This window comes from Andrena cerasifolii, chromosome 6, assembly GCF_050908995.1.
Source record: "Andrena cerasifolii isolate SP2316 chromosome 6, iyAndCera1_principal, whole genome shotgun sequence".
NCBI lineage: Eukaryota > Metazoa > Arthropoda > Insecta > Hymenoptera > Andrenidae > Andrena > Andrena cerasifolii.
Window position 1 is genome coordinate 7,436,582 of NC_135123.1, and position 12,220 is coordinate 7,448,801.

Genomic DNA, 12,220 nt, shown 5'->3' on the forward strand with positions numbered 1-12,220 from the left:
CGCATCTCATGTAAAACGAGCATAACAGTTGGTCTTATCAATTAGCAAAAGTTTATCATCGGTTTGAAACGTTGCGTCAACATTTGGCAATATTCTATGTCGCACATATTTCTATGTAGATATATTTGCAACGAAACGAGTAATCAAACTTAAGGAACTCGATGAATTATATATGCTTCTGTTCTTAGAAGGTGACGGTAGCGCATTCTACCAACGGCTGCGCGAAAGTCCTTTGAATTAGTGTTTGGCCACGTATGTTGCTCTGCAGCAATTTATGATTTCAATTAGTTGATAAAGACAGATAATTATTATGAATATTTTTGCATTCGCCGTCGGCTTGTTGTTACTGATCCAATTATCGGAATGTACGTTGTCGCCGCCGAAGGGGAAGGCTAGTAAAAAGAGCAAAGGGAAGGTCGAGAGTAAGGTACAGGAAACGGAATTATGAAAATTCTCCCGGATGTAGCATTTATGTTCTGATGTGCGTGTGAATTGCAGCAGGGGCCTGCCAGCCAGGACGTTTTCGGCAGATTGTTAGTGGTGAAGAATCCCAAGCCCCACGACATTATTCGAGAAGCAGGATTCTACTTTTCTAATACAACTCGCAGACGTTTTACCGGAGACGTTTTGGGGTACATCACACCGGTGAGTTCGCCGACTCGTATTGTCAAATTCTGTCAAGTTTCTCGTTCGAAATCCGTGTTTTCGTTGGCAGGAAGTTCGTAAACGAGAAACCATGTTTCTCGAGCAAAATTGTTTCACAGCATTGCAAAGCACGGTCATCTGTTAAGGGGTCATTCTGGTAATCACGCCGCAAAATTCGGCAACATTCAGGTTTTTTTTCTCAGGGAACACAATGAATAACAATGTCAAACTTTTTTTTCATTTATTAATCTCCTTATAATGTATACGGAACAATTGTTTAAATACACTTCTAATTGTGTTTTTTCAATGTTACGTGGAGTTCAAAATTGCGCCTTCGAAAAGACGGCGGGAGTGATTTCTGCTCACAGACTGGTCTGAAACAAAAAAACCAAACTGATTCATAATCATTATGAGTACCGCTATCACAGGTGCAAGAATTAGCTGCGTAAGTCAAAGTTTGACTTACGTGGCTAATTCTGGCACCTGCGATAGCGGTACTCATAATGATTAAGAATCAGCTTGGTTTTTTTGAATGTTACCGAATTTTGCGGCGTGATTACCAGAATGACCCCTTAAGTGTGTCAGACTTTAATACTGATAAACGTACTTTATCTTTCAGTGGAACCACAATGGAGTTGAAGTTTCCAAAACCTTTCATGGAAAGTTCACCATGGTGTCGCCAGTATGGCTGGCATTTCCAGAAGGCAACAGCGCCACATACAAACTGTCGACCCACGACGTTCAGAAAAAGTGGCTTAAGGAGATGAGAACAGTGAATAACGTCGATCATCGTGTGAAAAGTATGGAGCATTCTGGACTTGGATTGTATAACTAGTTTGTACATATTCATCTAATCACGTGATTATTACTTTCAGTCTTGCCCAGGGTACTGTTCGAGAATTGGTCAGTGGACGATATCGTTGGACTTTACGGCGACACGCATAAGCAGATCGCATTAATTTCAGCGCTCGTAGACACGGCTAAGGTACTTGGAAGATTACGCATAATTGAATGGGTGTCTACTAAAAAATTATCCCAACAATTATGGCACTCTTCCAGGCTTTCCACTTTGACGGATACGTTCTGGAAATGTGGAACCAGTTTGTGCTTACAAGCGTAGATACTCAGATTGTTGTGTCGATAATTCAGACCATTGCCCACAAGCTGAGGGACAACCATTTGGACGTGATTCTCGCAGTGCCGCCATCGAGAGGGTGAGTTTGTCTCCTATTGTTTTCAAACAGTTGCACGTCTGTGTATTTTGCACTCCTGCAAAGAGGGCTGATTAAAGTGTGCGCCTCTTAACGAGGCTACATGTTTCCCACTCTTTTAGGCCACAGGTTCAGTTGTTTAATAAAGATCACTTTGACCAGTTGTCACCATATTTGAAAGCTTTTTCCTTAATGACTTACGACTACTCGAGCATCCAGCGCCCCGGACCGAATAGTCCTATCGATTGGGCGAGGGAATGCGTGGAGTTGCTTGTACCTGAAGGAGGTCCTAAACGATCCCAGATATTGCTAGGTCTTAACTTCTACGGGTACAATTACACACCTCAGGGCGGGGGTGCCATTTTAGGGTCAGACTATTTAAAAGTTCTTGAATCTTCCAAGGGGAAAATTCAATGGGACGATGACAGCAAAGAACACTTTTTCGAGGCAAAGTAAGAACACTAGTTCCTTCCTTCTTTCTATCCCGAATTAGACTCGGGAGCATGAGAATTAGAACTTAGACGAGATTAATTTGGCGTAGGTTGAAATTTGGGGATGTATTTCAGGTCATCAGGGGGCAGTGGGATTGTCTTTTATCCCACATTATATTCTATTCTGCATCGACTGGATCTTGCTGCAGAATTGGGTACAGGTATATCGATTTGGGAGCTGGGTCAGGGATTGCATTATTTTTACGATTTATTATGAATAACTTTACAAATGTTAAACTATACAGGACATTAAGAAAATAAAACCTTCGTTATCAAATGCGACTTAAACATACAAATTCAGTCTTGACAATGTCCAATGACGTTCTGATATCACGTATACATAATTATAATCCTGTCAATACTCGTAGTCGAAATTTCCTACGCCTACGTGTAATCGCCATACTAGCCTGTAATGCTTCGCATCAGTTTCCACGCATTACTGTACATATGTCTCTTTGGCAAGCGCTGTGACATTGTTGTTCCTCAATGATTGTTTCTCCTCTTTTCCTTTCATCATCATCATAGTTTGGGGTCCACGTATGACATGATACATCACAGCCCAACATAGCTTCGCTGGCAAGAAGCTGATACAAAGAGAAACATTTTAATCGCTGCCCCAACTAGATCAAGTAAACGAACTCTTTGAATCTTACCATTTCAGTGGTAGGAGATATCTGAGTGATCCAGGTAGCACCACGTTCACTTGGTTCACTAGTATTCCTGATACAACTTCCTCGGCCACATAGTCAGGCTCTAGCATTGGCAACAATCTTTAAACCACACACATCCTTTTAAGAAATCGAGCGCATTAATAGCGTGTTGAATTACTGAATTGTTTACCTGGGCTTCGCTCCTCTGAACAGATCCGTGTTGATAAGCTGAGGGCAAACTAGAGTCGCGTGAATCCCGTCGTACCCGTGGGTCTGAAATAAGATTCTTTAGCTCACCATTGCGTAACGGAAAAGAGGAGCAATTAAAGATAATTTAGAAATATTCTCTTACTCTGAGTTCGGTGAAGAGGCTCTCGTGATACCCGACCGCCGCAAATTTCGTGCCCGAATAATCCGTGCAATTGTAAGTTCCTAAGAGTCCTGCTACGCTAGCCACGGTCACGATGTGACCGTGGTTGTTCTTCATCATGTCCCCCATGAATGCTTTGGTCAGCTGTTGAATGCAAGTCTTCATCAAGATTTCTGTATACACACGTTCTGTTCACGATCAATGATCCTCCAACTTTGCTTACCCAGTAGTGTGATAAAATATTGACTCTGTAAGTACGCTCGATCTCGTCATCGGGCAGCTCCATTAGCGTTCTCCCATACACGTAGCCTGCGTTGTTTATCAGTATGGTCACCTGAGTTTCAATTACCATAGGCTATTAATCCTGCCCTAATCCTTGATAACGAATAATAGTCAAACTGATTTACTTACAGAGCCGACCTCAATCTCCACAGCCTTTGCTGTCCTGTAAACATCATCCTTGCTGCTGATGTCGCAGTAGTAACTCCAGCATTTCCCCCCATCCTCCCTGATTTTTCCAACAACTTCTTCCATGCCTGAAAGGTTGCATTCACAGAAAAATTCGCCATAGTTTCGTCGCGGCTTTAAGATCAATCTGGACTTGCCGGGTTTATTAACGTCCCAGATCACAACGTGTGCTCCAAGTTTAGCCAGCTTCGTGGCAATCATACTTCCGACCCCACCTGCACCCCCCGTTATCAAGGCGACCTCCCCTTTCACAGATTTCCCACGATAGCGTCGAGGGATGAACGTCAGGACTACCGCCTCGCTTATATAAATTACCGCCATTCCCACGAGCAGCAGTAGATCGTATAACAGAGTGGCCCATTCGAGTAGCTCCATTTCGAACCTGGAAAGGCAAGACCTTTAATTGTTCCAATTAGAAATACAGAACTAAATATCAGAATCAAAAACATTTATTTAGCCTCCTGCGATAGATAGATACTCTTAATAATTATGAAATTACGTATTCAAATGGCATTTCCTCTGTTCTTTTTCATGTTAAAATGTCACACGTTCACTTCCAGCCCAAAGTGGACACGCGACGAAGGTCCACCTCGGTTTCCCATGCGAGAGGTAGAAATCAGCGGCCTGCTAACGTTCAGCTATAGACACTAATCGCCTACATTGCGGTACAGAGCCGTGGAAGTGGCGGTACCGTTGAGCGAGCCGCAGATTTGCGGTTATCGGTTGTTATTAACTTGGGTCGATGCACCAAGATTCCTCGCGCGAAACAAAGCGAGGAGGCATCGCTTCTGCGAGTCATTCTACGGCTTTAGAGCATAATCTGTTTGAATATTTATCGACTCGATTATTCGCAGGGACCATTCATCGGCGCGAGACCAAGCGAATACGAAAAGCGTACGTGGGTTTTCGTCAGGGTTTCCGCTGCTTTCAAAATTCAGATTCTCCTTGGACAGAGAAACGACTCGTGAAGCCTCATCGTCGACTCTACGAATGAAAGGAGTTTTTTTTTGTGGTCATATTAATTCAGACAAGTGCTAGAGACTTTTGAAGCGACGTCCGAGGCACTTCTTTGGGATAATATCAACACTTGGTACCCTCGGCGAATACCGGGCCAACGAATATGGAAAGTTATGTGTTAGAATTATTGGGGAACCCGAGAAGCAACGCTTCAGACTCGGAAGTTGATCGTCGCAACGGTTTCGTAACTTGGTAGTAGCTTGTTTAAGGTAACGGCGAAGTAACTACGCGATATTTCATATTACCTGCAAAGATCTCGTTAACACTGTTCTCACGATAGTCCCGCACGCCGTTGCACCGAGCTAACACGCGAGATCAACTTCTAGGACGCTCTATCAGTCGCTCGATGAAACCGTTACCTGTTCCAAGAAGATCCTTTCCAAACTCGTTCTCGCCGGCGCACAGAATCACAGAGGGTTGAAGAGACAACTCGTCCTCCCGGCCTGCTTGTGTATCAGTTGATCGACCAGTGTTGACTGAGGCCTATCACGACAGCGCGGCCGAATTGCAGCGGTCCGCGGCACTTTGTCGCGGAACTTCAATCTTCGCGCAGTAACGTAACCAGAATGTGCCACCGAACACGCGACAAACTAGTAATTTTACCTTCGACCACTTTACTTGATTAACATCACGCTCTACTTATCGCTTCTCGATCGTTCACACCTATGCGAACTTGGAACTCCAATTACGTTAATATACTTCTTCTTTGATACATGCAGCTGGCAACTTCTTAGTAGAGAGTTTCGTCAACTTTGTCTGCTTTCTGGGGATTCGTAGAACAAGTAGAGAAGCAATCACTGAGCTGCTAATCACTTACTGTTCGATTCGTCGTTCCTTGGCCACTCATCGCGGAGTTTGAATGTCAAACTGCAGTCACTGACGGCACAGATCTGCGGATCTTTTTATCAACGGGGGTGCGTAGGAAGAAAGACGGGAGCGTCGACGAGGGAGGATCTAGAGGAGCATGCAGCACCGCGAGAACCCATCCTGGGTACGCCACTGGGTTTACTGTGGTGATCGTGCAGGGTGCAGGAAACCTGTGCTGCATATTCCTAATACTCTAGAAAAGGCCTCTACCACGTTTATGGTGAAAGTTCCCGTGCCTCTCTCTTCCTACCTTTCTGATGCTGTCCTATCATTTCACGTTGCGCGCGAAATTGTGTCGGTGCTAGGACTTATCGCTGCTATATAGAACATGAACTGGCTAGGAAAAAATGTCACTGAATGCTGATTGTTCGTGGCGACTGCTTGCCTTAATTGGGAATCATTCATTCGATTGTCCTAACTCAAGTTTATTAGCAGGCCCGGCTCGTCCCAGCAGGCAAAATTAGGCTGTTACATAGAGCGTCAAGTTGACAAGGTGCGCAAAATGGTCTTTTCATAGTTGGCATTTTTTAAAATAAATTTTTAAATGAAATAGGGTAATTGTGGGACAGTTGCCGCACATTACGCAAAATTGTCGCCGTGTCTAAATTTTGCGATGAAATTTTTTTCCAAGGATACATATTATTAGTTGAACATATTGTCCTACTAATAGAATTAAAGAAAGTTACAATTTTAATATCTGTCGTCCTTAAAAAATTGAAACTAAAAACATGCATTGTTTGCCTTGAGATATCGTAGTATCTATTTTGAGACACTTTTTTGTATTTTTAACATTAAAAGCATCGTTTAGTCGACTTAGGCACCTTCCGATACAGTGCGCATAAAAGTGCGGCATCTATCCCAAATGCCCGGAAGAGACGCCGCATTCTTGTATTTCCAAGTGCTACGTCGAATGTGACCTATTCTGGCCGAGAAATATTCCACAGAGTTCCTTTAACGCATTACAAAAGTTATATCACGGAAAACTATGAATTTTTAACTACTACGATAGCAAAAATAAACTCGACGTATAAATATTGAGGCAAACTGCGGTAGGCTTACCTCGAAAAATAGCAAAATCTTTAAAAGTAATAATGGAAACACATTCTCGCAAACCAACAGCCTAAATCAAATAAAATCAACAGTGTTGTATTTTATTACCGATAACCCTGAAATACCAAAGGCGCGGCGTCTCTCCCGCAATTACCCTATCACAATGTCATTAAAAAGCTGAAATAAATAAATTACAAAAAAATCTAAAATCGCTTAGGGAGCAAAAAAGACTCGACCTGGGCCTGCTTATTAGTATTTTCACCCTTCCCTCCTTGAGGCCAGTCGTCCCCAGTTCTCGATTTTAAAAACCACCGCAGCTCGTTCCCCCGCTTTTGCCAAATTGCCAGAAGTCAGTAGCCTCGCAAACCCGGAAGATTGCACGAGGCCACTGAATCGCGATCTATCGGTCTTCCCTCAGCTAGAAAGTTACGGGATCCAACGAGTCCTTGAATTCCGCGTGTGTGACGGAATATTGCGCTATTTCGGCTTGCACAATTGCACCGAACGAGGGAGCTTATTCCCTTGCCAATGTAAATCCACTCGCGCTAAAACATTACGCTACACGCTCGCGTGCACTTAAACGCAGTGTAATGGAGGTTGCGACAGAGTTTTCTAGGAGAGTGGCACCGCGAAGACTCCCCCTGCGAATTGGGTGAAATACCGGGAGACAGCAGGAATTATCGCGCGGCTGGTGAAAGGATGTCGCCCAAGATCTAGGTCGCCGGCACTGTTTCTCTATAAAGGCGACGGGAGGTACAGGAACGACGAGCAGTTCCGTTGCATCGACGTACCTGCTTCATATTTGATTTCTACTTCACGGTGCCCGAGCACACGGAGAAACTTTTCGCAACTTCGCGCCTTCGCGTGACGCCTTTCCTCCATGCTTCGCGTTCCTTAACGGCCCCGGTAGACAGGCGAGGTTTTGTCGGCGCGGAGAAGCGGCCCGTTATCGCGCCGCCGCGTCGTTAAAATTCCCACCTCGCGAAAATACGCTTTTGTCGATGGGGCCTTCGGTTCCAGCCGATTGTCGACGAGGGATGAATCACGTGTCGCGGGTAAAAAGAGACGCGATGCTTCATTAGCTATGCGAGTCGCCGCGCCTCGTAATGGGCCGTGCCTGAATCGATGAATAAATGTAAGGTAAACGACGGTGTGAACAATCGTACGGTTTGTTGCGATCCTTTGACGCGGACAGGACTAATAAATTTCGCGATCGTTTATGGCGCCCAAGGATCTCCGCGCACGTGTCACTCGAACGTGGACAGAGCTCGTAATGGCTGGTGCTTCCCGGGAAGTGGACACTCGTATAAAATAGTCGGTTGAAATAAATTTTTCTCCCCCGAGGTTTCGTTTCCCCGGAGATCGAGTCTGAAAATGCGCGGGTCATGTATCCTCCCGCGGTGGGACGTTCCTCCTTTCGAACTGATTAAAATTTATGCAAATGGCGAAAGTAATGTTGCGCAATTTTTGCGCAGCCGTGTAAGAAAGTAGAATTACGAAATTTTGATTTAGCTGGGCATAATAGCGTATTTAAAGTCGCATTCTGGTTGGCGGGATAACAGGGAGGGACAGAGGAGCCTTTTAAATTTGAATTCAAAGTTTCACTTTCGATTAATCGATCTCGCTGGGTAGGAAGCTCCATCTGGTGGACGAACATCAAGGCTTCTAGTGTACCGACGCAGAGTTTGAATCTTTCCCGGTTGGACTCGATAGGGTTTCATTTAGGCCCGCTGCACCCATCCGACTTTTCTTTAACGCAAAGTGCTTTCGCGTCGCCGGAATTACGGTTCACGCAAAAGAGGCACACGGACGTCCGTCGCCGCAAACAACTGTACATCGCCTAATTTAATTCATAGTACTTTAAACCGCAATTACGTTGCCGCGCCACCGCCGCATTTTAAAAAATCGGATGCGTGCAGCGGGCCTTTAATTGATAGGATATGTTCAGATTCTCTGTATGTTTTAATATTTTATTTTGAAATTGTCATGTAAATTGAAGCATCGCCAATGACTTGGCTTCTTAGAAAGCGAGGTGAGCTCTCGAGCCTTAAGCCAGCGAGAATAATTACCTACCATTTAAAAGAAGACACGGCTATCTAAATACACTGAAATCTCAAACGTAGCTCGGAGACTTTGATACGTCTCGAAATTGACCGATTGCCACAGAAAACACGATTTTGCAATCCGTTAATAGATATTCGCGTAGGAGCGTGCTCAGTGGACGGAGGCCTTTATCGTGTCAATATTTGTTCGCCACCGTATTTGCATATTTAAATGATCGCCTAGTGGAGCAAATAGCCGAACTGATCATCGCGGCCCGTTCTACTCAGCTTCGCCCGATGCGAATTTCAGTGAAAGTACAGGCCGGCAATAATTTCGTAATTTTTATTCTTCTTGACACCTGGACCTCCGAGCAAAGGTTTCACTTGAGCCGTCCACCTCTCGCGGTGTCTTCTATTGCGTCCTACAATCTTGATCCTCCGCAACCTGCACAAATCCATGAAGATCCGAGAAGAAAAGGGGTACGTCTCGAAGGCGTACCCACCTGTTGGTAACTTTCGATGGAATGCAATTTCGCCGCAGCACGATCGCGATGCCAATCCAATCCTCGAGTATTTACGAGCAGATACTTGAAGGAAAAAACTCACGGGTGAACCGGTTCCAGTAAGAGCACGGCTACTTAGAACGATATGGAGGCCAACTTGTCAAGGCGTATTTAAATTGCACCTATAAAATTAAAAACTGCGATGCTTTGGTAACTGAACGTGACATAATGGGCCAGCCAAAAGGGGCAACTTTCTAGGAAACTTATTGCGCGATCCCGCTAACGATTTTCTAGCCTGCCCGCTTCTTCGCGTCAAGCGTTCGTCCGGCGATCGAAGTCATTACCAATCGATTAGGATTTAACGCGAACCGTCCGCCAGCAGCGCCGAAATTACTCCGAAGCCTGGCCACTTTCACTTACAGTTGCTCTGGAAAGCTGACAGCGATGATGGCATCGTGGAACAGCCTAGAGATTTGCTAGGCCACTGGAGTCGCGGGGAGAAAGATTTCTCGCGCTCAAGTTCAACGGTTGTGGCGGGTGGGATGCTACCTTCAGTTTCGTCGTGATTTTTCGTTGGCCACCTTCGAAAGTAATTTAAATAACTCGCGTAACGGTGGGGACAGTCCGGGATCAGCTCGCAGCCAGACAAAAACAGGACACCTTTTTATTGGTAAGACAAAAACGAGATTTCGTCATAGTCCTAGTAGCATTCGCGGCGATCCAGGAGGAAGTAACGTTCCGGGAGAAATAATCCTCGGAAATTGTGGCAAACAAAGATAAAACCGGTTCGGGGATCCTTTTGATCTGGATCGCTTGATGATTCCGCTTGGCGCGATAGCTTTGAACCGCGCGCCGACCTTTGGAGCACCCGCGTGCACTCGTTGAGTACAAATCATTCGATGTACGTTTGCAAATTCAGTGGAAATATATACTGGGCATAATTGTGCAAGTTTTTTTTTGCGTCCATGGCATGCAAATTATGGTTTACGATATGCGATGCCCGCTGGATGATTACCGCTGGGCAAAAACTTCTGCTTAAAGAATCATCGGCTTTTAATTACGCTTGTGAGCCAGAGATGGGCGTTAATTCAATAAAAAAAATTGAAATAACGTACTAAGTAAAAGAGACTTTATCTTTATTTGTCTGGAATGAAATGTTTGTCTTTTATTCGAACTGAAATTTCTATTTGAAATAATTTTTTGCCCATGTTTGCTGTAATTAAAAAAAAAACTGTTTCTTCTCAAAGTGGTAGAAAAAACACGTTTGTTTAAACACCTCATCATCCTATTGTTTATTAGGCATGGCAGAATTAGAAACATCGTTCCGTGGCATTTCCATGTAGTTCTCCATATAATTCCTGCCATTTACGTAGTTTATTCTGCAGCTGTGCCGATCGCAACTGATTTTACGCGCGAGTTTAATCCTCGCGTTTCTCACGCGAGATCGTCGATTCAGTAATTCGGTAGATCTCGCGTTCAGCGTTGAGCGGGTTGCCACCTGAGCGCCGTTTCTTCACCGCGGTGTCTACTTGATCTCCTTGACACATTAAGTCTCCCTGTTCTTTTTCCCCAATCGTTTGATAACGAGACCCTCGCGTCCGGGGACGCGAAGCCTTTGCGAAAATTCGGATTCGCCCCGTCGACGTCTTCGAGTCTCGCCGCCGTTCTAGTTCGTAAATTGCAGGAAGAACGAGCTGCGATGAAACTGGACGATGCCGCGGGAGCCTCGAGGAACGATCTCGCGTTCTTTGGCTTCTCGCGTCGAATCAGGACCGATAGGATCTTACCTATCGCTCGAAAACAGCGAGATAAAGAGCTACAAAAATACGCCCCTGAAATCTTTCTTTCGAAAAACAATCAACAACTCCGAGTATCTCTCGATAAATTCAGGAGGGCAAAACAAATCTTGCATTGCGCGCAATAAATTCTATCTACTCGTAAGATGAAGCAATCCTTAAAGCAGTGATTACCTTCGAAATATTATTATTGCAAAGCAAAACAGGTTACATAAGAGAAAGTTCCCTAAATTGGACCGCAGTCTTTATTCGCGTATGCATTGACTTCGGCGATACGTACCAATCTCTTAGCATGGGGTTGTGGCTAGCATGTTATTTAGTAACAGCGTGACGAATTGTTGTTTTGATGCCGACTGATGTAATTTCGCCTGCAATTTGTATAAGCCGTAACTTTTCACTGCTAGGTAAACTTTCAATTCTAATGGGTGGAATTTTTAATGACGGAGGTCGCGTCTTTAATGTTATCGTAACATTTACCTGGCACTTGCAGTGGTTTTTGTTTACGTGTCACACTCGAACGTTAAAATCGGGATAGTTTCTTAAATTGAACCACCTGTTGGGTTTATAAAATGGTCACAGTGTGGGAAATATGGGAAATGGGACAAATTATAGTACAGAACACTTCGAGTGAATCAGAGGATGAAGAGTGCCTTTGTTGCGTTGTTCGTCTGCATTTTCGAACAAAATTATGGCCCATAACTTATAGGATAAAAGTGGATTCAGTGTATTTCTTTCAGGTCGTAATGACGACTATTACGAATGTACAAATCGCCAGTCCGGCAGCGACTGATTATTTTGTCAGATGTGTATTTATTCTCTCTCAGTATGCTGTAAAATGCTTCGCAGAATTATTTCCTATTTATTTTTTTCACAGGGTGGAAGTATATTTTTAAATAAGACTTCTTTCCTACGATAATAAAAAATAGACACGGTCCAATTTAGGACATCCGCGGTCCAAATTGGGAAATCCAGTTTCCTAGATTGCACCATTGATGCTAGTTTGAAATTATTTTTTGTAACCAGCCACACGGCGTTTCAGTCTGTTTCATTTGATGTATCTCTGTCAATTACAATTCCGAAATTGTTCTAAAATTTTTCTGCTCAAAGCTA

At 44.2% G+C, this 12,220-nt stretch overlaps 2 protein-coding genes across 6 annotated transcripts; one reads left to right on the top strand and one right to left on the bottom strand.

Annotated features, from left to right (window-relative positions):
* Positions 1 to 8: 8 nt before the first annotated feature.
* Positions 9 to 2,643, top strand: LOC143369631 (chitinase domain-containing protein 1). Of its 3 annotated transcripts, none has more exons than XM_076813816.1 (7): positions 9 to 427; positions 502 to 645; positions 1,265 to 1,445; positions 1,521 to 1,630; positions 1,705 to 1,859; positions 1,979 to 2,308; positions 2,398 to 2,643. In XM_076813816.1, the coding sequence occupies exons 1-7, from the start codon at positions 311 to 313 to the stop codon at positions 2,606 to 2,608; spliced, it is 1,248 nt and encodes a 415-aa protein (XP_076669931.1). In that variant the 5' UTR covers positions 9 to 310; the 3' UTR covers positions 2,609 to 2,643. The 3 variants fall into 3 exon arrangements, with proteins under 3 accessions (XP_076669931.1, XP_076669930.1, XP_076669932.1); XM_076813815.1 differs by having other exon boundaries at positions 36 to 427; positions 499 to 645; XM_076813817.1 differs by having other exon boundaries at positions 66 to 427; positions 499 to 645; positions 2,423 to 2,643.
* Positions 2,630 to 6,265, bottom strand: LOC143369634 (estradiol 17-beta-dehydrogenase 11). 3 transcript variants are annotated; one of them, XM_076813822.1, is made up of 8 exons: positions 5,117 to 6,265; positions 4,425 to 5,051; positions 3,779 to 4,217; positions 3,591 to 3,701; positions 3,350 to 3,511; positions 3,188 to 3,270; positions 3,001 to 3,117; positions 2,630 to 2,931 (listed from the first exon to the last, which is right to left on the bottom strand). In XM_076813822.1, the coding sequence occupies exons 3-8, from the start codon at positions 4,208 to 4,210 to the stop codon at positions 2,784 to 2,786; spliced, it is 1,053 nt and encodes a 350-aa protein (XP_076669937.1). In that variant the 5' UTR covers positions 4,211 to 4,217; positions 4,425 to 5,051; positions 5,117 to 6,265; the 3' UTR covers positions 2,630 to 2,783. The 3 variants fall into 3 exon arrangements, with proteins under 3 accessions (XP_076669937.1, XP_076669936.1, XP_076669935.1); XM_076813821.1 differs by having other exon boundaries at positions 4,425 to 6,265; XM_076813820.1 differs by lacking the exon at positions 4,425 to 5,051 and having other exon boundaries at positions 2,631 to 2,931; positions 5,212 to 6,265.
* Between the last annotated feature and the right edge of the window lie 5,955 nt (positions 6,266 to 12,220).

What these genes read in the sequence shown, in the direction of transcription:
- LOC143369631 (XM_076813815.1), top strand. Translation starts at nt 311, where the DNA reads ATGAATATTTTTGCATTCGCCGTCGGCTTGTTGTTACTGATCCAATTA. An exon ending in CGCTCGTAGACACGGCTAAG is followed by an intron (nt 1,631 to 1,704) that starts GTACTTGGAAGA and finishes GCACTCTTCCAG; the next exon opens with GCTTTCCACTTTGACGGATA. An exon ending in GAACACTTTTTCGAGGCAAA is followed by an intron (nt 2,309 to 2,397) that starts GTAAGAACACTA and finishes AATTTGGCGTAG; the next exon opens with GTTGAAATTTGGGGATGTAT.
- LOC143369634 (XM_076813822.1), bottom strand. Translation starts at nt 4,210, where the DNA reads ATGGAGCTACTCGAATGGGCCACTCTGTTATACGATCTACTGCTGCTC. An exon ending in TGGAGATTGAGGTCGGCTCT is followed by an intron (nt 3,702 to 3,778) that starts GTAAGTAAATCA and finishes ATTGAAACTCAG; the next exon opens with GTGACCATACTGATAAACAA. An exon ending in TTCAGAGGAGCGAAGCCCAG is followed by an intron (nt 3,118 to 3,187) that starts GTAAACAATTCA and finishes TGTGGTTTAAAG; the next exon opens with ATTGTTGCCAATGCTAGAGC.